Source organism: Tachypleus tridentatus, chromosome 5 (genome assembly GCF_004210375.1).
Source record: "Tachypleus tridentatus isolate NWPU-2018 chromosome 5, ASM421037v1, whole genome shotgun sequence".
Taxonomy (NCBI): Eukaryota; Metazoa; Arthropoda; class Merostomata; order Xiphosura; family Limulidae; genus Tachypleus; species Tachypleus tridentatus.
The window spans coordinates 7,019,210-7,045,966 of NC_134829.1; the positions used below are offsets into that span (position 1 = coordinate 7,019,210).

At 36.6% G+C, this 26,757-nt stretch overlaps 1 protein-coding gene across 1 annotated transcript in view; it reads right to left on the minus strand.

Moving 5' to 3' along the window:
• LOC143250430 (low density lipoprotein receptor adapter protein 1-B-like) overlaps positions 1 to 23,636 on the minus strand; it is a 35,868-nt gene extending 12,232 nt beyond the window's left edge. Inside the window, exons 1-4 of the mRNA XM_076500908.1 lie at positions 23,543 to 23,636; positions 15,516 to 15,661; positions 3,243 to 3,355; positions 2,457 to 2,670 (exon numbers count right to left, since the gene is read on the minus strand). Coding sequence (XP_076357023.1) covers positions 2,457 to 2,670; positions 3,243 to 3,355; positions 15,516 to 15,661; positions 23,543 to 23,609 — 540 coding nt within the window. The 5' untranslated portion in view covers positions 23,610 to 23,636. The remainder of the gene's footprint in view (positions 1 to 2,456; positions 2,671 to 3,242; positions 3,356 to 15,515; positions 15,662 to 23,542) is intronic.
• Between the last annotated feature and the right edge of the window lie 3,121 nt (positions 23,637 to 26,757).

The following is a 26,757-nucleotide window of genomic DNA, read 5'->3' on the forward strand; positions in this document are numbered from 1 at the left end:
TGAGTTAAAAAGCCTTAGTAGCTAAAAATTCCACCATTCATAGATGAAGAAAAGGTTGAGCCTGACTGAGATACGAGTTGAAAAGTGGATAAGATATGCATAGTAGAAGGAAGGGCTTCTCTACCTTGATGATCCAACCAGCATTAGCTGCTTTCCTCAGATGCAACTGTTTGTGTTTATGTGCAATATGATCTGATGGTGTAAACAGAAGCCAGTTGTCTATATAATGATTGAAGTATAAGCCCAAAGTATCAAGTAGTTAAGCAAAAACCCTGACCACCAAACAAAACAAATAAGGCAGTGGTCAGCAAAAAGAGTATGAAAAAAAAAACCATGAACAAATTGAAAATACCATTTGGCCTGTAAGTCAAGAGGAGGTAAGCTTTGAGATATTTACCTTGGTAATTCACAGAAGTGAAATGAATAGTAGAGTGAGATCACACAGGGAAGGTCTGTGAAATGGTTGAGGCAAGAAATATCTGGCACTGGATGCTAGTCCCGAGTCTTTTATGAGAACTACAAACAATCTTGAGTAGAAACCTAGATAGGTTAGATTAACTACTTCTATACTGTCCTTGTACAAAAAAGGTGTATCACTCCAGAGAAGTGCTGGCATTTTATGGGATTCTGAGAGGGAGGAAAGGGGACAAAATCATTGATGAGTCCTTTGGACAACTACTGAAGGATTGGGAATGAACAAATCAGGACCAGAATCCATTGGGTACTCACCCATGATGTTAATTGCATACATTTTTGTAATGAAAAACACAATGACTCACCATTCAAACACTGAAGATAGGAACAGGTGAAAGCTGAGGAGTTGGACAGGAACACAAGTGGAAGAAAGAGCAGATAAAGGCTGAGAAACCAAAGAAAAAACGGATAAATGCTGTCTGTATAAAAATGGTGTCTCACAGAATTTATCCAGAAGGAAAATGGGTAGACACGCCTGAAATAAGAATGCACCCATACCCAAGGGATTCATCAGAGGAGCAATGTGTGGATGGCAAAGACAGAAAATGCTAAATGCATTAACATGAAAAATGTGAGGTGCAGTCCTCCTCAGAGTATTGTCACATAACTGCAACCTGGAGGTACATGGTAGACAAGTTCCTAAGAATTGGAATTAGTGTTAGCCAGAGTCTGAAAAATTAAGTCTGGGGAACCCAACTGACAACTGCGGGTTAGTCTTCCTCATACTTGCATCAAACACTTCAAATTCTTGGGGAAGGCCAAAACAAAAATAACCAAAAATATAGCAGGACAAGGCATACCAGATCCTGTATGTAATGGTGCCTGATCTGGTCAACATAGACCCTGATATTTGAGAAGGGGCATAAAAACAAGATATTCTGATGAAGGAGTTGGATGTAGTGGGGAAAGTGCATGGTGCCACACATTAAAAAGAAAGTAAAATACCTGTAAGCTCCAGTGAGGATTGACAGTATCTACAAGTGACACACAAGATAGGATGGTGATTGAAAAAACTATCTATGTCCAGTTTCTTCCAGAAATGGAAAAATACTGTTCAGGTTTGGGAGAAGCCAACTGACTCGCGTTGTGTTCAAACTATGGCAGAGATCCATTCAGCCAAAAATGTAGAATCTTTAGCTTGAGAAATGAGTAGCAGTAGTAGTTGCAACATAAATACAAATTCATGGTTCAACAGAGATTAATTAAATAGCAAATAAAAAAAATACTTAAGTTTACTTCAATTCAAAGTGTAATTAAAATATTGAACAGTGTAAATGAAGCAACATGAATCAGGAGAGTGGGATGTTCCTGAACAGTGTGGAGGAAGTAACATGCATCAGGAGAGTGGAGTGTTCCTGAACAGTGTAAAGAAAGTAACATGAATCAGGAGAGTGGGGTGTTCCTGAACAGTGTGGAGAAAGTAACATGAATCAGGAGAGTGGGGTGTTCCTGAACAGTGTGGAGAAAGTAACATGAATCAGGAGAGTGGGGTGTTCCTGAACAGTGCAGAGAAAGTAACATGAATCAGGAGAGTGGGGTGTTCCTGAACAGTGCAGAGAAAGTAACATGAATCAGGAGAGTGGGGTGTTCCTGAACAGTGTAAAGAAAGTAACATGCATCAGGAGAGTGGGATGTTCCTGAACAGTGTGGAGAAAGTAACATGCATCAGGAGAGTGGGGTGTTCCTGAACAGTGTGGAGAAAGTAACATGAATCAGGAGAGTGGGGCATTCTCAGGTTGTATGCTTATTTACATGTGAGGATACAACAGAATGATACTAAAATGTGGATAAGTGCAAATTTCAAGTCTCAAGCTAGCAAAACAATTTGCATGTATAGAGGGCAACACTGAGCAACAGGAGGTACAAACTCAGAAGCTCCAATATTCCCTAACAATTTTGAGAACAATTATGACAAATTAAAACATTTGTCATCAAAATAAGAAGAGATTCATTTGGTATTTTTATTAAAAGTGAAAACAAACTTGAGACGACATGCTGTGATTGCTCCTTTCTTCTTTGGCTCTTTCCCATAAATCGAAGGCTATGTTGAAAGACTGTGAAATTGTGAGAGCAACAGCTTCAGCTATCTTTCGTTTGGTACACAGAAAGGCATGACATTCCAAAGTTTCATTTTTGTTTGTAGCAATGAAGGACACGACACGTTCGTAACTTGAGTCAGCTGAGCAGAATGATATCCTGCAAGAAATAAAAACAGCATGGATATAAACAGATGTTTGTGTAATGAAACTTACAACACTGGTATATAAACACTTGTATGTGAAAATTCACTGTTTACTATAAACACTGCTAGAAACAGACACTAAACATTCATAACCAATAATATATCTTTCAGCTTCACCAGCTGGGTGACTTAAGGTCAAATTCATTCTTTGTTATATCCCTCAACAGTAGAAAACTTTTTTCCCCACTCAAAAATAAACAATCATTGTGGCTTTCTTCCAGTAAAAAATTTATAGCTTATCTAAAATACACAGTACGATGAGTGTTGTTTCATCCATACAGATGTACTAGACATCCTTGTCCATGTAAAAGGAATTTTTCTAATTTTATGTCAGCAAGAGCATAAAATCTCAGACTCCATTGTAACAGTTTAACTGTATTACATAATCATAAGGTTTCTGTCAAAATCATTTGTTCAACTTGAAGCAACTGTTTAAGTGTTAGGAACTCTATGCATCAACTTTCTTTTACAACTGGTAAACAGGTAATACATAAATATAGAAATTGCTATAAAATTTCCACTTTACCTATAAACAGACACATCCAGATGACTTTCACCAGAACTGAGGTCAACAGTTTGGATTCCTTTTGGGCTGATTGTCATGGCAACTCTTTGAAGTTTTTTACCACTACATTTGGCCTTCCAGGATAAAGGAAAAAATTGAAATGTTGAACCACTTGAAATTGTATTTTACTCTACAAAAAATAGCTTAAAATTTACATTTTTAAACATAAAGAAAACAACTAAACTGAAAACAGACTAAAATATTCCACAAGGAAATATTCTTGTGAAGTGTTTCCTCTTCAACATGTACCCAGTCAGTGTTATACCTTAACAATTAAATTCATTGTGTATAAATTGACCCTTATGATGTATTTTAATAACATGAAAGGACAAAGGATCATTTAGTCCACCAGAGAGCTGGATTGAGTTTTTTAATGTTTAGTAGATAGCACTGAAAATTAACGTCTACTTAAATTGAAATTTATTTCCGATAACACCTATCTCACTACAGGTGTTACTTGATCACCAAGGATTCTTTATCTATTCATCCAAAGATTGGTCTGATTTTTCTCACTTGCTCCTGTCTTTCATACCACATTCAACTTCCTTGTCAATATTTGCCCCATGACATTCTCCATCTACGTCAGTGCATCCTCTATCATGGTACTGTATATTTATCATCTCGTTCAGATAATGTTATTTTCTCAAGACTGACCCAATCCCAAGTCTCTAATACCAGCTCTTAGTAGTAAGGAAGGGGAGGATAACATGAAAAGAGGTAATATTAAAAATACATTTTCAAATTATGAAAAAATTAAATTCCAAACCTACCTGGAATAGTATGGTTTAAAACTGGTTTAAAATCACACACTGATAAGGTGAAAACACTAGCGAGGATATTATCCACACAGAAAGTGTACCTAGAAATTAATTCATGTACTGGGAGTGGAATGATACAATTTATCATAACTACTGTCCAGGCCCCAAGCAATGGATCTTCAAGTAACTTCTTTCAGCCATGTTGAGACAACTTCCTGGCATGAAGCTAATCCTCAATCACAGGACTATGGTCCATGTACAGAACAGTCCCTACACCAGAGAAGATAGACTTAGCTTGTTCCTCTGAATGCAGATTTGACCTGGTATCAAGGAAAACCAGATACAAACAGATCATAAAAAAAATTGGCCAGGCACATCAAAATGTCAATAAGAAGGTAAGAAATCACATGAAGTGATTCCAGGGCCTGCAGATATCTAAGAGAGTCTGTGTAAACAGTATAGTCAAAATACTGGTTGACTGCTACATGATCCAGAGCAAGAGAGATGGCATAAAACTCAGCAGTGAACAAAGAAACTGTAAAAGGGAGCCTGTGAGTAACCACTGAGCCATGACAATCTATAGCAGAGCCAAAAGAGGCACGTGACATTAAACCATCCATATAAACAGTTAAGAGATCAATAGTTCAAGAAATGTTCAGAAAAGAGAAGGTGGTTCTTGCAGTTTAAAGTATCCACCTTCATCACATGACTCAGACAAAAATCACATGTGGAAATGTTAACATGTCACTGAGGAATGGGCCAAACACTAAACTTGGAAAAGTTGTCCAATGCCAGACGTCAGTCATGTAAGCCTGGATGTGGAGGTCAAAAGATAGAATAAAAGACTCTTTTACTGAATAGAACAGCCTACCAAGGAACTAAGTTTAGCAGTATACTGCAGGTAGAGTTGCAAACTTTAAGAGGTAGTAGTGGTTCATACTTTGGACTGGCAATGTGAGAAATGCCCTCATGCACAGTCAGAGCCTCTGAGGGTCCAACACTTTAAGTGCAAAAGGTCTGGATGATGAACCGTAGATCAAAGATCTACAATCAAGTTTTGATCTTAGGAGGGCACAAAAGATCTTTTACCATAAAATATTGATCAGCTCCCCAAGATGTGGAAGAGAGGATGTGAAGATGTTCAGTGCCCTTGTACACATGACACAAAACTGCTTGATGTGTGGAATAAAAGTTAACCTGTTGTTGCAAGTTAACTTGCAACCAAATACAAGTTCCAATAATTTCACTTCTGGCACTACAAGAAGAACATGTTTGGATTTTGGGATCCTTTCCAAGTTTAGTAAAGAGTAGCATATAAGCCTGGTGCCAAGCATCAGGAAAGACATCTCCCAGTCAAATCCAATTGAAAACAACCAGAAGGATTTAAAGAGAGGCAGGAAATAAATGGTGGCAGCATTTCAAATGAATATTGTCAGATCCGACCGATTTTCTTCGAGATTGATGAAAAGAGATCTGCAGTTCCACCATGGTGAACAGGGAATTGTAATTAGAAAAATCCACCTCCCAAAAGGAAAGTGGCAACCTCTTGGTCCAAGTCTTGATGGCCAAAAAGACTAGGGACAGTCAACAAGCCCTACTAATCCCTTCTGAATAAAAAGCTGCAGCATCTGCCCAAGGATCTTTTCAGATAGTAAAATGAGGAAGAGGTACATTACCAACTGTACCTCAGGACTGAGCATTAGAGTCTTCTAAGCATGGTTACTTACCAATCAAGGGTTGTTTAATCTTAGCAGTGAGTGGGCAAGAAGTCATGACAAGGACAAAAGTTTGGTGTCCATTGACTCTATTTGCTATGAAGCCATACATGGGGATGTGCTGCAGAGCTGAAAGCAAAAGGATTAACAGCAATGCCAGGGTTTCATAGACATAATATCCAAACACCAGCATCACTACAGAGTCCACAACACCTGTTAAGAACATCCAATACTGCCGAGTGAACCTATGCAGCCACCTCAAAGCTTCCATCTACAGAAATCCAAGGCCAAAGTAGCATGTTGGGGTGTTTGACCCCTTAACAACCAAGATCCTCTCCTTCATGGGTCACTATGCACAGCAAACACTTGGGTGGACAATCAAATACCAGAGTAGGTAAACTGAAAAAGACAGAACCTTGTCTGTGAGATCCCCTCACCATGAACAGACATCTACATCAAGGTGTAGGGCAGCAGCAATGAAAAATAAACCATCATAGAAAGGAGATACATAGTACATGACGCTATGGTCACAAGGAGTGTTGGGAAAGAGCACATAAGATAACTGGGACAGTAGTTTAGAATAAAGGTCTCAAAGTGAAACTAGGAAACCAGAGAATACTGTAAAATATTGGATAGTATAGGTCATAAGGTCACCTTATACAAAACAACTATGAAAGATGCAAAAATCCTAACCAAAGAGCAAGGTAAAAGGTTATGGCTGGTTTTTGTGATTGCAGTGGGTTCAATCTCCTCTCAATAGGTACTTGCTAATAAGTGTGTCACTTCTTTTAATAAATATCCATTGTGGGACAAATCAATGACAACACAAGATACCATCGAAAATTAGATCCCAATGTTATGTGAAGGACTGAATAGTCTCTGTGCTTGAAGCTTGAGCTTCTGGATAGCTAATTGTACCATATCAGATCATGTAAGTTTCCACAGAAATGGGCAAAGAGGAAATGGAAGATGTTAGCACTCCTGAAGGTACTACAGAAGCAGAAACCAGGTGTAACTGGCAAACAGATGCAATCAAAAGGACCTGACCATAAGATCGAACAAATCATATTTAGTAACCTGGATAACATACACATTGGAGGAAAGGTCTACAGTTGTAATCCTGTTCCAAAAAAATGTACCCACTGCCAAAGTCCGAGGGTGAGGTATCAAAGACCAAATTGTCAACAATCGAGTGTTTCAAAGAATAGCCAACCCACTAATAAGGGTTTCAAAATGACAATCAATCTAACAGAAAACCATGTGATGCTGCATCTATTCTGTTGAGAGAATCTGTTTGGGTCAAAACAACTGATTTGCTACCACACTCATCACCTGTGGAACATGGCAAGCTAGGCTAGTATGGTGAAATGATAAGAGTGATCCTGAGAAAGAATATCCAACATTAAAAACGAGGAACTCTGGATCAATTACCCCTTGATGGGAAATGCAAGACCCCACTGTAGAATTTTCAAAGTGAATCCTGGTGATTTACCCTTTAATAAACCCAGGCCACAAAGCATCTTTGTGTAGATCTTAGAAATTCCTAACTGTTGAGATGGATCTCTAAGCCAGTGGCTGCACAGAAACCCATATCTTAGTATCGTCCTGATCTAAGATTCGCTGCAAGGTCAAAAAAGGATCCTGAATGAAGGAAATAGGAAAACAGTAAATCAATGTTTATTATCCCTTGGTTACAAAAAAGATCAATGAAAATATCTTGTGTGTGTGTCCCAGAGGCATTAGGGATTCAGGTGATTTCCACATTCCTCAAAGAACCATCCATTAAGAGGGAGATGGAAAGATAAGAGTCAAGCTTCCTGTTCCATAGTGTGTAGTCAGATGGATGTCGGCTGAATCTAACTGAAATACACGATGAAAAAAAAACCTAGATTGAAAAACTGAGTTGGAGCAAGAATAGAAGTCCCAACTCTGAAACTGAAGCTTGTCTCGGTGGTTTCTTAAAGTAGAATTCATGTGTGATGTTAAGACAATTGAAGAGATGTTGTCAGCAGTAACTAGTTGTTCATGAAATGGTGTGCACATAGGACTAGGGAATGGAGCTGAGAAGGCTCATACAATTTGAAAGAATCCGAGAGGTGCCAACACTGGTCAAAAGGTTAAAAACTCTGAACTGCAGTACCTGACCCTTGTTCAGAAAATCAATAATGACAGAATTCCAACAATGTGCAGGTAGGAGCTGACTACACTGAACTTAAACATCCACAACTCTAGTAAGAAAAAAAGCTAACTAAAAGTCAGGAATGAATCACTTGTGAACCTTCAAATTGGTATAGACAAGAAACAAAAAAACCTGATGAGTGGAGACCAATATCCTGTCTTTTGGGGCCAAACAAACTGATGGAAACAAAACATTGGAATAACTGGCATGAAACACTCTACCCCCAGACCAATGAAACTTTGAACTTAGTTCCTAAATCCAAAGATCTGCAAGAAGTAGAAACCCTACAGGTTGAGTAGATATTGGTGAAGATGTGAACTGGATGACTAATCATGACTCAAGAACCTGCAGTGACCATGGAATTAAGGTTTACAAAGTGTACAGAAATTCTCAGAATCAAGATCCTGAAGACATAAAATAATCACCAACATTGCTTTCAGCATTCCAACCAAGCAGTTAAATCCCTAGATATGGATATAATCTATTATGGGTAGCAATGGACAGAGAGGCTGATATCAGAGGTAGAGACTATAACTCCTTGAAGGAGCCCATGAAAGCCTACTACAACAAGGGTGAATATAGAAGTTGCTAATTGAAATAACATAAATACTAACAATGGGACCAGTTCATCATCAACAGACTTGGTGATTTTAGGTCTTCCAACAAAGCTTAGTTTCCAGAAAACAACTTTAAGAGTTGCAAGTCCCCAGAGTTACCTCTGTTCCACTAGAGGGTACAGATCTATTTAAGTTAATCATAAAATCCACTATAGAACCCATAATTTTTAGGAGCAGGTGTATTTTTTCAGAGTCATAAAATGTTTCCACTAGGCAGTGGTAGGCTCAATCACATAGTTCTGATAACGTGTTGGATAAGGCAGCTTGTTCCACCAGGCAGTGGTAGGCTAGATCACATAGTTCTAATAATGTGTTGGATAAGGCAGCTTCTCCCACCAGGCAGTGGTAGGATAGATCACATAGTTGTAATAATGTGTTGGATAAGGCACAGCTGTTCCTCCACATACTATAGAGTTCTAAATAACTGTACAATTATTTGTTTTCAGGCACTTTTCCATCCTGTATGATACTTATTTGGGACTCTACAATTATTAAATTTTGGCTTGTAAGCAGGGAAAATCTGCTGATATTGCATACTTGTGCAGGCTAGACCATCTAATTATAGCACTGTGACTTATCGAGAACGGTGCCATAAAGTAGCATAAAGGTGTTGTCCTATTGAAAAACCAGAGTAGAAGTATTTCCACAAAATGGAAGAGAATTTGGCAGGTTACCAGTCTGAAACTAACTAGTTTTCTTAAATGCTTTTTAAAATGAATATTACAGCTCATTTATTTCATTATCACCAAAGTTATGATTTAAAGATGTATCTGTATGCTTTTTCACTTCTCTCCCTTTGATAGACAAATCCTCAAAATATCACAACATGAAGCATGGCGGGAAAAAAACAAACCTCCATTTACTATTCAGTACTATTATTAGAAATTTGTTCACATTGTATAGTAAGCAAGCAGTAAATCTGGAGAGAAAACTATGTATTACCTCCCCACCTTTCAACCTTCAATGAAGGTGAAGGTTCAAAATCACTGGATGAAAAACCAAAACATGACAAACCCAATGGGCCAACTGAAGAAAACAAGCCAAAGGCAGCATATCCAAAAGTTTATCCTTAAAATCAAACAGAATAATAAAAGTTAAAAAAAGCTAATATATATTGTTTCTATAATGTCTAGCATTGTCATCAGTGGAGCCCCAAGAAGGAACATCAAACTATATATGCCTCCATCTCACTCACTACAATAAGCTCACTGACACATCAAGGGCAGCCTCGGAGCCTCATGGAGGAACATCAAACTGAATATATGCCTCCATCTCACGCACTACAATAAGCTCACCGACACATCAATGGCAGCTTTAAAGCCTTGTGGAGGAACGCCAAACTGAATATATGCCTCCATCTCACTCAGTAAAATAAGATAACCGACACATCAAGGGCACCCTCAAAGCTTCATGGAGGAACACCAAACTGAATATATGCCTCCATCTCACTCACTACAATAAGCTCACCGACACATCAATGGCAGCATCGGAGCCTTGTGGAGGAACACCAAACTGAATATATGCCTCCATCTCACTCACTACAATAAGCTCACTGACACATCAATGACAGCCTCGAAGTCTCATGGAGGAACACCAAACTGAATATATATGCCTCCATCTCACTCACTACAATAAGCTCACTGACACAAAAATGACAGCTTTGGAGCCCCATGGAGGAACACCAAACTGAATATGTATGCCTCATCTTACTACAATAAGCTCACTGACACATCAATGACAGCCTCGTAGCCCCATGTAGGAACACCAAACTGAATATGTATGCCTCATCTTACTACAATAAGCTCCCTGACACATCAATGGCAGCCTCAAAGCCCCATGGAGGAACACCAAACTGAATATATATGCCTCCATCTCACTCACTACAATAAGCTCACCCACACATCAATGGCAGCATCGGAGCGCCATGGAGGAACACCAAACTGAATATATATGCTTCCACCTCACTCACTACAATAAGCTCACCCACACATCAATGGCAGCCTCGAAGCCTCATGGAGGAACACCAAACTGAATATAAATGCCTCCATCGCACTCACTACAATAAGCTCACTGACACGTCAATGACAGCTTTAGAGCCCCATGGAGGAACACCAAACTGAATATATGCCTCCATCTCACTCACTACAATAAGCTCACTGACACATCAATGACAGCTTTGGAGCCCCATGGAGGAACACCAAACTGAATATATGCCTCCATCTCGCTCACTACAATAAGCTCACTGACACATCAATGACAGCCTCGGAGCGCCATGGAGGAACACCAATCTGAATATATATGCCTCCATCTCACTCACTACAATAAGCTCGCTGACACATCAATGACAGCTTTGGAGCCCCATGGAGAAACACCAAACTGAATATGTATGCCTCATCTTACTACAATAAGCTCACTGACACATCAATGGCAGCATCGGAGCCTTGTGGAAGAACACCAAACTGAATATATATGCCTCCATCTCACTACAGTAAGCTCAATGACACATCAATGGGAGCTTCGGAGCCTCATGGAGGAACACCAAACTGAATATATATGCTTCCATCTCACTCACTACAATAAGCTCACCCACACATCAATGGCAGCCTCGAAGCCTCATGGAGGAACACCAAACTGAATATAAATGCCTCCATCGCACTCACTACAATAAGCTCACTGACACGTCAATGACAGCTTTGGAGCCCCATGGAGGAACACCAAACTGAATATATGCCTCCATCTCACTCACTACAATAAGCTCACTGACACATCAATGACAGCTTTGGAGCCCCATGGAGGAACACCACACTGAATATATGCCTTCATCTCACTCACTACAATAAGCTCACTGACACATCAATGACAGCCTTGGAGCCCCATGGAGGAACACCAAACTGAATATATGCCTCCATCTCACTGACTACAATAAGCTCACTGACACATCAATGACAGCCTCGAAGTTTCATGGAGGAACACCAATCTGAATATATATGCTTCCATCTCACTCACTACAATAAGCTCGCTGACACATCAATGACAGCTTTGGAGCCCCATGGAGAAACACCAAACTGAATATGTATGCCTCATCTTACTACAATAAGCTCACTGACACATCAATGGCAGCATCGGAGCCTTGTGGAAGAACACCAAACTGAATATATATGCCTCCATCTCACTACAGTAAGCTCAATGACACATCAATGGGAGCTTCGGAGCCTCATGGAGGAACACCAAACTGAATATATATGCTTCCATCTCACTCAGTAAAATAAGCTCACCGACACATCAAGGGCAGCCTCGAAGCTTCATGGAGGAACACCAAACTGAATATATGCCTCCATCTCACTCACTACAATAAGCTCACTGACACATCAATGGCAGCCTCGAAGTCTCATGGAGGAACACCAAACTGAATATATATGCCTCCATCTCACTCACTACAATAAGCTCCCCGACTCATCAAGGGCACCCTCGAAGCTTCATGGAGGAACACCAAACTGACTATGTATGCCTCACCTTACTACAATAAACTCACTGACACATCAATCGCAGCCTCGGAGCCTCATGGAGGAACACCAAACTGAATATATATGCCTCCATCTCACTACAGTAAGCTCAATGACACATCAATGGCAGCATCGGAGCCCCATGGAAAAACACCTAACTGAATATATTCCTCCATCTCACTCACTACAATAAGCTCGCCGACTCATCATGGGCACCCTCGAAGCTTCATGGAGGAACACCAAACTGACTATGTATGCCTCACCTTACTACAATAAACTCACTGACACATGAATGGCAGCCTCGGAGTCCCATGGAGGAACACCAAACTGAATAAATGCCTCCATCTCACTCATTACAATAAGCTCACAGACCCATCAATGACAGCTTCGGAGCCCCATGGAGGAACACCAAACTGAATATATGCCTCCATCTCACTCACTACAATAAGCTCACTGACACATCAATGACAGCCTCAGAGCCCCATGGAGGAACACCAAACTGAATATATATGCCTCCATCTCACTAGAATAAGCTCAATGACACATCAATGATATCCTCGGAGCCCCATAGAGGAACACCAAACTGAATATATGCTTCCATCTCACTCACTACAATAAGCTCACTGACACATCAATGACAGCTTTGGAGCCCCATGGAGGAACACCAAACTGAATATATGCTTCCATCTCACTCACTACAATAAGCTCACTGACAAATCAATGACAGCCTCAAAACCCTATGGAGGAGCACCAAACTGAATATATATGCCTGCATCTCACTCAGTAAAATAAGCTCACTGTCACATCAATGACAGCCTCGGAGCCCCATGGAGGAACACCAAACTGAATATATATGCCTCCATCTCACTAGAATAAGCTCACTGACACATCAATGGCAGCCTTGGAGCCTCATGGAGGAACACCAAACTGAATATATATGCCTCCATCTCACCCACTACAATAAGCTCACCGACACATGAATGGCAGCATCGGAGTCCCATGGAGGAACACCAAACTGAATATATATGCCTCCATCTCACTCACTACAATAAGCTCGCTGACACATCAATGACAGCTTTGGAGCCCTATGGATGAACACCAAACTGAATATATGTCTCCATCTCACTACAAGAAGCTGACTGACACATCAATGGTAGCCTTGGAGCCCCATGGAGGAACACCAAACTGAATATATATGCCTCCATCTCACTACAATAAGCTTGTTCAGAGTAGTAGTCAAGAGTGATCCCTCCCCAAACTGTTGAGCAAAAATAGATATGAGGTGGTATAAGAGAGACCTAATTTGTCTCCATATGGGAAATAGTATTCTGAGAATTCATGCTGTATATAAGCTTCTCAAATAAAAAATATAAAAGTTTTCTTTTCAAAATGAACTACATGATAAAAAGAAACACAAAGTATCGGCTGTCAATTGTAATGCAGAAAAATCTGAATAGTTTGTTTTTTACCGCACCAGAGTAGAGAGTACACTGATATAGATGGACAGTATCATGAGAAATGTTGCAGATGGTAATTATCTGGGTTATAAAAGACTGGAGTAAGTGAAAAGTTTCAGACCAATGCAACAATGCTCAGATGGGCAGAGAAAGAAACCCTGGCAGTTGAGTAATAACTGTTTTCAATGTTAGTATTACTGTCTTATTTAACAACAGATGTCCTTATTTCAATTATAGTATTACTGTCTTGTCTAACAAGAATAGCTGAACACCAATCTCCTTCATCGTTAGACCCAACAAATTGATGGGAATAAACTCTCCAAATAATTGATGACTCTCTCTACCTCTACACCAACCAAATTTTGATAGCCCTAGAAATCCAAGGACGTGTATACAACATCAAACTCTACCGTTTTGGTGGAAAATGGTGGTGAAGATGTGAACTGAATTACCAATCATGACTCAAGAACTTGTAGTGTCCATGGAATTAAAGTTTACCACACATCCAAAAATTCTTGAAGAGTCACCCCACCTCTCACAGGCCCCAAGGGCATGTAATATTCACCAATACCACTGGTGGCATTCTGACTGAGAAACAAAATCCTTGTATATGGACAGAATATATTCTGGGGATACAATAGACTAAGAAGTAAAGAATGGAACTACAACAGTCAAAAGCAAATGAAAGCATGACACCAACAAAAAGAGGGATAAATATAGAAGCTGACCACTGAAGTAATGCACACGATAGCAATGGGTCCAGAGATGAGTTGGACGTAAAACTGTAAGTACAAAGAGTTTCTGTTAACCTGAATTGATAACTATACAATTTACTGTAGAGCCCAGTTTGTAGGAGCATATGTATTCTATGAGAGTCTGAATATGCTTCTATCTGGCAGTGATGGACTAAATCCTATACTTCTGATAACTGCCACAAACAGATAACCGTCCCTTCATGTAATTAAGCAGTAAACCTCCTTGCAAGAACCACAATATTAGTGAAAAGAGAGAAAACCAATTATTCACTTCAAGGCTTTTAGCCAGCAAGTAAGACGTTGGCTCAAAAGAAACCAGGAACCACAACTTCAGACATTCAAAGAACCAACAGAAGAAAATAAAGGCAGCTTATTCTCAAGTAGAACTGTTTTGTTACAGTAAAGCAAGGATGGGTCATCTGCTGCATCCACCACAGGGAATCAAATGAATCTTGCACCCCAGCACTACGAGTCCAGAAACTCACCACTGTCTCACAGAGGGACTGAAAAGTAAATTCAGTTCTCTTCAGAATGTTGAGGATTGTCCTCAACTGAAGTTTCACATTCCCCTTGAGAACCACCACAGAACCAGAAATGTCTCCACCTCACTGACAGTCTCAACCAGTGAGTGAAGCTAGATATATGAAGTGGGATAGAAGAAACACAATTTGTCTTCATTCCAGAAATAACAATCCAGGAATTCATACCGTACATTGGCTTGTCACAAAGAATATTTGTTTTTTATGAAAATAAACTGGTAACAAAAAATGGAGTATCTCCTAACAATCACAACACAGAGAAACCTCTTGGTGTAAGCTCTGTTAAGAAAAAGTGATAAAATTATATGAATAAAAAAAATAGGCCACAATGATGTAGATGGAGTGTCATGAAACAAATACTGCCAAAGGCAATTAAGTGGAACATGAGAAACTGGAGGAAGTAAGAAGAAATTAGATGGGCAGAGAGCAAAACCCTAACAGTCAAGTTGTAGCTGTAGTGTGACAGATGTATGTTTTTGGAAAACTTTATAATTTAATGTTACATTATTTTGTAAATTATCTTATAAATTGCTTTGAAATGATAAAAAATCTCTACCTAAATAATTACAAAATATCTTGAAAGTATTTTGATGTTTCCTGTACAGACTTAAGTAAAACCACAATGGAGGAAAAGGTAAACCTTTTTACAAAAACAGCCCTAGTTTTAAAACTACTAGATTACCTAAACACTTTACACCAAAAGCTGCATACCATATTTATAATTGTCTTAATGGCTTCAGCTGTAGATGCTTCTCCTGTTGCATCTTCTACGAGCATGCTTCCCAAATATTTGATATAAAAGGTGATTCCGTCAAACACGGTCTGTCGGACTCCATCACCCCATTCTTCTGGAAGTTCTGATAATTAAGGACACAGATTACAACACTTTCACACTACAGCAGTAAATCAAAGTTACGTAACTTTCTTATTGTACTAGTATTTTGGAGTTATCTATTTGGGAAATAGTTTCCTTAGCAAAAAGATTGGATGACAGGCATTATAACAATTTTCTTTAAATTATTTAGTTTTTTTAAAAACCCATAATTTAAGTAATGTAATACTATTAATGTTGTATAATAACTTAAAACACTTGATGTAAGTCAGAAAATTTTTCCTTATAATTTTGAACACAATTTTAATATATCTAAGTTTTTAATTGTATTGTTTCTAGTCAGCTATTCTTTTAATCTGTTCAAAGTAGAAAAAACAAGCAACAAAGAAATGAAATAACACTAAAACCTTGTTTTGATACTTTACTGATTAAAAGTCTGTTATTCAGTTAACAGTGCTCTTATAATAAGTTTAGCTTAAGTATTTTACAGTAAGAGGAACTTATCAAAATATATTGTGTTATAATAGAAGCTTATTAACAAGCACATTGTAAAAACATATCAATTCACTTTTTTGTAATCTTAAAAACAGTAGGAATAATTTTAAAATACCACCAAATATTAGGGTTCTTTAATAATGCACAACAAAACATTAGACCTACTGATAAAAATCAACATAAAAGTAATTACCGTTAAAAAAAAACACCACCCAAAACATTAAGAATAACTCCAAGCACTATTCAAAACATTAGGGTGGTTTAAACACCTACCATCACTTTTTTGTAATTTTTATTTGATGGTTTGGTACATGTATATTAAAATTATTATCAGTGAAGTTAAATTCAGGAAACAGGAACCCAGGTCAGTGCATCTACAATCAAAAATGCCATAGTTGCTAATATGTTTTTCTTAACCAAACAAATACTAAGTGTAATCAAAGAATTAACATAAAAACACTTTCCATTGGATCATTTTAGGGCTTGAAAGTATAGATGATTCACTAGGCTGAAACCAGGAGCCTTAGAAATTCCAGTAATCTAATTGGCTATTGAAAACTTTAGTAGAATGGAGTTTTAGGCAATTATGTAATGATAACTACATGAACCATGACAAAGAGATTATCATATTTTGGCATCCATACTATTTATGTGTATTTCAATATTAAAATTTTAATCATATTTACATATTATATATATTTAAACAATTACTAAAACACTTAGAACTTGCTATTTTGAACTATAAACATCTGACAGACTGTGTGTCTTCTATCAAACTTAACATAGACTTTTAGTCTACTGTTTTCATAATTCTAATCTCCAGTACGAAGTTTTTCATTTTGTTTTATTATAAACATCTGACAGGCTGTGTGTCTTCTATCAAACTTAACATACACTTTTAGTCTACTGTTTTCATAATTCTAATCTCCAGTACGAAGTTTTTCATTTTGTTTTATTATAAACATCTGACAGGCTGTGTGTCTTCTATCAAACTTAACATACACTTTTAGTCTACTGTTTTCATAATTCTAATCTCCAGTACGAAGTTTTTCATTTTGTTTTATTATAAACATTTACTTGAAAGCATTATTGTTCATTTTAGTTTTAACAACAAATTTTTTTACCATAATTTATAGTTGGATTATAATGAATCTTTTCTACAGTATTCTGGTTAATGAAAACATTTAATCTCTTCCACAACTTTCTTTTATAAAAATATATTTGCAAGAAATATAAGTGGTCAGTTTACTTTATTATTAGCTATTTTTTTCCATGAAATAAACCTGATTATATCACTGCAACAGATGGTAAACTTTAATAGCCTGACTAGCTATCGCAAAACACAAATTCAAACTATATACAGATGTCCTTTTATCTGGGAATTTAAGATGATTATTTTCTAGACATCTGTATAGACCAAGATTTAAACGTTTTTAGGTCTAGGACTAAGCCTAAAAACTCGGGAGTCTAGTGTGCATAACCAATCTTCACTACTGTTTGTACCAGGAAATATATGTTTATTTACTTTTATAGTAACAAGTAGATGCTCACAATCAAATGAATCAACAACTACATCCAAGTTTAAACATATGCACTGATTACTTGAAATGAGAGAAATAAAAACAAAATGGCAGAAATTAGTAATGCAGAACCATTGCAATTCATTCTTGAAAAAACATGAATCTGCCATTAAAATTTAAAGTTTGATTTAGGAATCAAGGAATGTGACAGCAGTTCTGGACTTTGAAGAGACTGGAAATGATCCGTATTGGAGTTATATTTAGGATGTATAAAATAGGAGAAAATATTAGGTTCTTCAAGGTGACCTGGCAACTGGGATTTGTTGAGGCATGGTTTAGCCATTACTTTTCTAAAAATATTTTTATATGATAATATTTAAGATGTTCCATCTTTCGTAGTAAGTAATTAAAAATCAATACCACTACTGTGATTGGTAGATTACTTCAAACAAATATTACTCAAGTTTTTCATTTAGCTTGATATTATGTACATTACAATTCATTAATACAACTCACATGGGTGTATCTAACTTTAGATACAAAAATACTCTCTTCATACTAAATAACTTAAGTAATCTAATGCACTGCATTCATTTACTGTTGCTAAACTTTAAATACACTTTCCAAAACTAGTGTATCTAAGTTCAAACCCCTATAATCCTTAAGAGTTCTTTCTAATAGCTTTAAGTCTGGGAGACTAAATACAGGTTTTGGTTGATTGTGCAGAATGTTGAACTTAAGGAAAACTGAAGTATTGAATGGAAACACATTTATTTTTTTTGTATTTATCCGAAATATTCCTCTACAAAAGATGTACAAATAAACATCAACATTGTATGAATAAATTATACAAGATAAAAAAGTGGAATATCCAAGTTATGGAAGCAAAAAACTGTGAAACTGAAAACGTGAAGGTAAAATGATTGGAAAAATAACTAAACAACAACCAGGTATCAAACAAAGACAAATTTGTTCTTTTAACTTAAGTGTCCATTGAAAATCAAAAACCTTCTTTACCCAACTCTTTATGTTTGAACCTGACAATAAGGTTTAAAACTTTGGTAGAAATACCAACAATGTCATTTTGTTCTTGTATGGATAAAAAAGGACATGAACATTGGTCGAGCTCCAACTCATTCATGAAAGTGAATGTACAATTTGAAAATTATTTTCCAAATATACCACACATCCATTTAAAGCACATTAAACTATACTAGGGTCAATATGCTAAGTTGTTAGAGTCAATGTTCTACAGTTGATACAGTAAGTCTGCTAAGTCAGTACGATGCATTAAGATAAAAGTTGATAGGATTAATATTGGAAGATGATAGAGTCATTGTTCCAAGCTAATACAAGGTGCTAAGATAAATTGTTACAGTCAATGTTCTACAGTTGATATGGTAAGTCTGCTAAGTCAGTACAATGCATTAAGATAAAAGTTGATAGGATTAATATTTGAAGATGATAGAGTCATTGTTCCAAGCTAATACAAGGTGCTAAGATAAGTTGTTACAGTCAATGTTCTACAGTTGATACAGTAAGTCTGCTGAGTCAGTACAATGCATCAAGATAAAAGTTGATAGATTAATATTGGAAGATTATAGTCATTGTTCCAAGCTAATAAAAGGTACTAAGATAGGTTGATAGAGTCAATGTTCTACAGTTGATACAGTAAGTCTGCTGAGTCAGTATAATGCATCAAGATAAAAGTTGATAGGATTAATATTGGAAGATGATAGAGTCATTGTTCCAAGCTAATACAAGGTGCTAAGATAAGTTGATAGTGAGTGTTCTAAATTACAGTTTATACAGAGAGCATGCTGAATTAAAAGTTGATAAAGTTAATGTACTAAGTTATAAGCACAAATGGCAACTGATAAAAAAAGCAGAGATTTTTACAAAATATAAACATAGAATTAATCTGAAGAGAACAAGGGATTTTATGGTCCACATGAGCCATCCTATGATCTAAACTAAATTAAAACACTTAAAACCAGCACTTATCACTAAAAGTTTATCAAAGTATTTTTTGTTAAACACCTAAATTAACTGCATCAACAACATATGAAAGGAACCCATTTATGAAACTATTCTTAAAAAAATAAGGTTGTCTTAACACAACTTCTAGTCTTTGTCTCACCACTTTCAACATCAAGAAAACAATGGTGCTTTAACACTATGAATTCCTTTTACAATCTTAAACACCTCAATAAGATCTCTTCTGACTTTTTTCAAGAGAAAAAAAAACTTCATATGTCTCAACATATCTTCATATGACCTTTCCATCTTGCATACCATCCTCTGAATCCTTTCATTTTTTTTTTTAAAGGTAAGCAGCGTAAGACTGAACACAATAATCCAGATGTTGCCTAACCAATGATGGGCAAGTTGTAATTTTCCTATGCTGAAAATTTATTTCCAATAGGTACTTTCCTCTCCCCAAAAACTTAGCAAATCTCAGTGCTGCCCTCTATATGAACATATTTTCTATATGTATACCACAAGCTTTCTGTTCTTTCCTATTTATTCCAACAAGTTTCTTATGCAAATCATTGTGCACCACTTCTCCACCAATATAAGCATGACATTCTCACGGAACATGTGTGACTCCCTCCATACTCATCTACAAAACCATCACTTTGTAGTTTGGTAAACGATGTAAACACTGGATAAAAGTGGGAATGAATGGTGAGAAGAAGGAAGAATCTGTAAGAAATATTTTCAGTAAAATTATTATAACTTTCAATACGGTACTGATGTCCACTCAGAAAGATTAGGTAGAATCCCACATTGATAAGTAGATGGAACTGGCATGAGGGTATGATAGTAGTAACCCATGAAAGTATCCAAATGATACCCCCTGTAAATGAGAGAGTCAAATCCAAAGATCAGATGAGAGGAAACATGCCAATTATGAACCAGGTATACTCTTCACCCTACTGTGAAATGTGGAGAAGATAAAAGTGGTACAGAAGAGAAGCACATCTCAGAGGGAAAGAACAGTGTCAAGATAGTGTTCCAAACCATATAGTATACATACAATTCAATCCTTTCAAGGATGTCCTTTCTAGTTCCCAACTATAACTACCTCTTGCTACTCACGTATTAATCTATTAAATCAGTTAAATTTACCACCCTTGAAGGCAGATCATTCCAAAACTCATTCAACCCATTTTAAAGTAATACTGTCTAAACTGCAAACAACTCCTATGTTGGCAAAATTTGAATTTATCTTTCCTTGTCCTGTTGTTTACACAGTAAAGTTTGATGTATTTATATTATCAATACTCCTAATAATCTTAAACACTGGCACTTCTCCTCTCCAGAGAAAACAAGGTTAGACAACTTAGTCTCCTCACAGTATAATCCCACAAGGTTAGACAACTTAGTTTCGTCACGGTACAATCCCACAAGGTTAGACAACTTAGTTTCTTCACAGTACAATCCCACAAGGTCAGACAACTTAGTCTCCTCACGGTACAATCCCACAAGGTTAGACAACTTAGTTTCTTCACAGTACAATCCCACAAGGTCAGACAACTTAGTCTCCTCACGGTACAATCCCACAAGGTCAGACAACTTAGTCTCCTCACGGTACAATCCCACAAGGTCAGACAACTTAGTCTCCTCACGGTACAATCCCACAAGGTCAGACAACTTAGTCTCCTCACAGTACAATCCCACAAGGTCAGACAACTTAGTCTCCTCACAGTACAATCCCACAAGGTCAGACAACTTAGTCTCCTCACGGTACAATCCCACTATCCAAGACTTCTTTGAACCTTCTCCAACAATTCCATGTCCTCTTTGATGAAGGGAGTATAAAACTGTACACAGTACTCTAAGTGAGACATTACAAGTAATATAATCTGTGAAACAGTATTACAAGTACCTAATCTGTGAAACAATACTATCCTTTCTTTATTATTTCTACACGTACTACTCAAAATACTATTATCCCTACTGTTAGCTACAATACACTGTTTAGTTAAGTGGATTTTCACCACAACACCAATATATTTTTCTCAACCACAGTATTTAATGCATCACCTTACATTTTTGATAGTTAAACATATGTTACAACCCACACACATCATCTTAAATTTTTGTTAGTCAAACATACAATCACAGTACAATCCCACAAGGTCAGACAACTTAGTCTCCTCACAGTACAATCCCAAAAGGTTAAACAACTTTGTCTCCTCACGGTACAATCCCACAAGGTCAGACAACTTAGTCTCCTCACGGTACAATCCCACAAGGTCAGACAACTTAGTTTCCTCACAGTACAATCCCACAAGGTCAGAGAACTTAGTCTCCTCACAGTACAATCCCACAAGGTCAGAGAACTTAGTCTCCTCACAGTACAATCCCACAAGGTCAGACAACTTAGTCTCCTCATAGTACAATCCCAATATCCAAGACTTCTTTGAACCTTCTCCAACAATTCCATGTCCTCCTTGATGAAGGGAGTATAAAACTGTACACAGTACTCTAAGTGAGACATTACAAGTAATATAATCTGTGAAACAGTATCACAAGTACCTAATCTGTGAAACAATACTATCCTTTCTTTATTATTTCTACACTTACTACTCAAAATACTATTATCCCTACTGCTAGCTACAATACACTGTTTTGTTAAGTGGATTTTCACCACGACACCAATATATTTTTCTCAACCACAGTATTTAATGCATCACCTTATGTTTTGGATAGTTAAACATATGTTACAACCCGCACACATCACCTTATGTTTTGGATAGTTAAACATATGTTACAACCCGCACACATCACCTTATGTTTTGGATAGTTAAACATATGTTACAACCCACACACATCACCTTACATTTTTGATAGTTAAACATATGTTACAACCCACACACATCACCTTAAATTTTTGTTAGTCAAACATAATTTGCTGCATATTAACACAATTAATCAAATCACCTAAGTATCCATGTAAGTTTATAGCATCTTTCATATAGTCAGTTACCCTAAAATCTTAATATCATTAACAACTGTCATTTACAAACAGTAACAACTTCTTTAAGATATGAACAGAAAGTAAAACTTTCAGTTACGTACTTAATGAACAATATGGGGATATAACTATATCAAATATTCTATTTGTGTGAATATACCTTGTAGTCACTATATGAAAAAAAACCCTATACATTGAATATGCGTAAAGAAGAAACTGGTATAACACACACTGATCAAAGGGTAGATTAAACTGGACCTTCCTTGATGTTAGACTTCGAAATAAACAAATTTTGGACTTGTGTGTTCATTATTATATATCATATAGTGAAAATATGTCCAGTAATAATGTAGGTTTTAAAAATATAACAAAGTGAAAATCTGTCATACTGCATAGTTATAAGATGAAGTTATTAAGTGTTAGTAGCAACAACTTTGGGGCATAAAATGTGATTACCATTAACATGTTAAAATATTAAGATTTCAGTTCTTTAGAGTTACTTAATTACATTTAGGAGTTAATAAAAACTTACAAACTCAACACAGAAGTTTCAATGTCTTTGTTTTTCATATAAATGCAGGTTCTAATGCAAGAATTTTGTAACGACTTCTCAAGCTTTCTTATAAATTACTAATTTATTACTAATTAGCAAAATGTAAAAAATAGATTTAGTCTATGCAATCGTATCAATACGGTGTGAATATTCATACCCATTGTTAACGGTCAATCACTTCTCTTTCCTCAAACGATAGTGCTACTACAAGCCTCCACCCTAAATTCATACCTTACGCTACACATTCTATAAAAATAAATAATTAACCATTAGTTTCACAGTGTGTTATTAGGCTGATTAACCTACAAATTACATAAAAATAAAATAATAATTTATACAACTAGAAATACATACTTTTATGCTTTGAACGTCCAAATAAATTTGCGGGGCTCTTTCTCACAGCCTTCAAAAATGATGCCATGCTGTTATGCTTATATGGTATCGCCACCTAACGAATATTATATCATTAATTGCACTTGAAAATGTCAAATTGCTTTTCATTATTTCTGCATGAATTCAGGACTTGAAACGTTATTTTGGACCTGTTTATTAAATACATATATATATCATTGACAATATATTAAAAGTATGCTAACACTTTCTCGTGAATTTGTCAGGTTTAAGAACTATCTCTTTGAGGTAGTTTTAAAGTCCAATAACAAATACTGATAATAACATTATGAACGTAAGGAATTCAAAATTCAAAACGCCCCAGTGGCTCAGCTGAATATCTGCGGACTTATAACACTAACAACCGGGTTTCGATACCCGTGGGGGCAGAGCATAGATAGCCCATTGTTACTAAAAAAATAACAATAACAAACGGTCAGGGCTAAATAAATTATTATTATATTAACACAGATTACAGTAAAATACGTTTAAATATTTGTTTGAAAACATAACAGTATTACTTAAGCTTCATTTTTAATTTTATTTTGAAAAGTATCACAAGTAAAGTTTTTTTATTTCTGAAGTTAGTTTTGTTGCAATGCGACTAAATTAACAAATTACGTACTTTTGCGGCAAAAGTTAACAACAGACTGTTTATGTTATTTCTTTCATAAATAAAATTGTTAGGTCATGGGAAAAAATGAAAAACTACATTATTGTAAGTGAACCACAGAAAAGATGTTGCATATAAGCTACTCATTCGTTATTTGACGTACACAACTACAACTATGAAAACGGAAGTCCGGCCACACATTTTTTTGTTCCAGCAGTTGTTCTGCTGTAGATAAACAACTATCTTCTTTACGTAAGCATGTGACACGCGGTTTAGGAATAACATTTGGCAAATCAATTGCAAGCCTGGGTTCATTTTCATGCAGATATCTACTATACTTTAAAATCTAGGGCTATATCTTCACACTTTTTTTCTTGTTTACTTTTTCAACTAAATGCCTAAAATATTATCCCATTTTATGTTCTCAGAACAAAAAATAATAAAAGTTTTGAATTTCGTGCAAAACTACACGAGGGCTATCTGCGCTAGCCGTCCCTAATTTTGCAGTGTAAGACTAGAGTGAAGGCAGCTAGTCATCACCACCCACCGCCAACTCTTAGGCTACTTACTCTTTTACCAACGAATTGTGGGATTGACCGTAGCTTTATAACACCTTCACGGCTGAAAGAGCAAGCATGTTTCGTGTGACAGGGATTCGAACACGCGACCCTCAGACTGCGAGTCGAATGCCTTAACCACCTGGCCATGCCAATCCGATAATACAAGTAATTATTGAAAACAACGTACGTACAAAATTAAGATATTCAGAGGGTTTAGAAAACACGGGGACATTTTTTTGTTTATTGACGTTCCTGTCTTTACACTTTCACATTCAGCAGTAGTAGAGAGACCCTGTGAATGTCTCAACACAACTTTCATCTATCATCAGCCGAATAGTCCAGCAGCCAAGTGGGTATTTGTTACTTAACTTTTAAACATACACTCAAACCAGGTTATTATTGATTTGGGTAGGCGGAGTTGTGTACAATCATAAACTGAACAATGCCCAGCTGATTAGTGATGACGAGGAAACCCACTTGTAGAGAAAATTATATATTTTAAAACGACTGGTATGGATAGATAAAACACTAGTAGAGTAATGCCTAGCTGACATCTTTCAACATTTCGAGATATTCAAGATGGCGTCTAACTTGGCCTCTACGGAAAAGAAACCACATATGTTCGTTAGATTTAGCTCGATATTTTATGTAATGTCTCTTTTTCAATGTTTTTATGGTCACAACATAGATCGGAGTCTGGGAGATTTGTAAAGCATATGAATAAAGTTATATGATTCAAATGACATATATTATAATATCAACGATAGTAATATATGTTCATTACGCGCAGCTGTACAGCAGATGTTTCTTTCCTTTTCCAGATGTCATTCTATACCAAGCAACCTAATAAGTTAAAATATTCTACAATACACGGTTGTTATTTAAAGCGTTTTAACAAGTACACCAAGACAGTTAATGACGAATTGTCATTGACTGGAGGCAAATCGCATAAAATCCATACAAAAGGCTATTCATTAACGTGGTGATAAGCTGCCAATTGATTTGGAAGCCGTGGCTGTTGTGAATGAACATTATAAGATCTCCTATCACAGGGACTATGTATCAACACACTGCTTTAAGTATAAAATTAACCAGTTTATTCAATCAAAAATCAATCAGTCAGTGAACACCCCCCGAGAAAACCAGACTGACTATCAATATGTTTGAATTTCGTTTTAAAATTCAGATTATATTTTGTGATCATGAATACAATGAAGCCAAGGATTCTAATATTCCAAGTAGTTCACGTCACAATAGCCATTGTTACATTGTATATTGTTACATATTGTTACATTGTACATTGTTACACATTGTTACATTGTATATTGTTACATATTGTTACATTGTACATTGTTACATTGTATATTGTTACATATTGTTACATTGTATATTCACGTCACATTAGCCATTGTTACATTGAATATTCAGATAAGAAGTTCACGAAAAATCCATACTAACTATATGCAACAAAGGAAAAGATAAACGGTCTTCACAAGTAGAACTATGGGACATTTAGTAAACCCCATGCTGCTGATGTCCGTTACCACAAGGATTTCAAGCCAGCATTTATGTCGTCAAAAGCAGTTGAAAATCCTCAAACAACCAAGACACCAGAAAGTAACGGTATAGCATTTAGTGAAATCATTCACAGTAGAGAATCAGACACAAACCACTACATTAGATACAGACCACTACATCAGACACAGGCCACTACATCACACACAGAGCACTACATCAGACACAGGCCACTACATCACACACAGACAACTACATTAGACATAGACACCACAACGTCAGACACAGACAACTACATCAGATACAGACCATTACATCAGATACAGAACACTACATTAGAAACAGACCACTACATCAGACACAGACAACTACATCAGACATAGACACTACTACATCAGATACAGAACACTACATTAGAAACAGACCACTACATCAGACACAGACAACTACATCAGACATAGACACTACTACATCAGAAATAGACCACTACA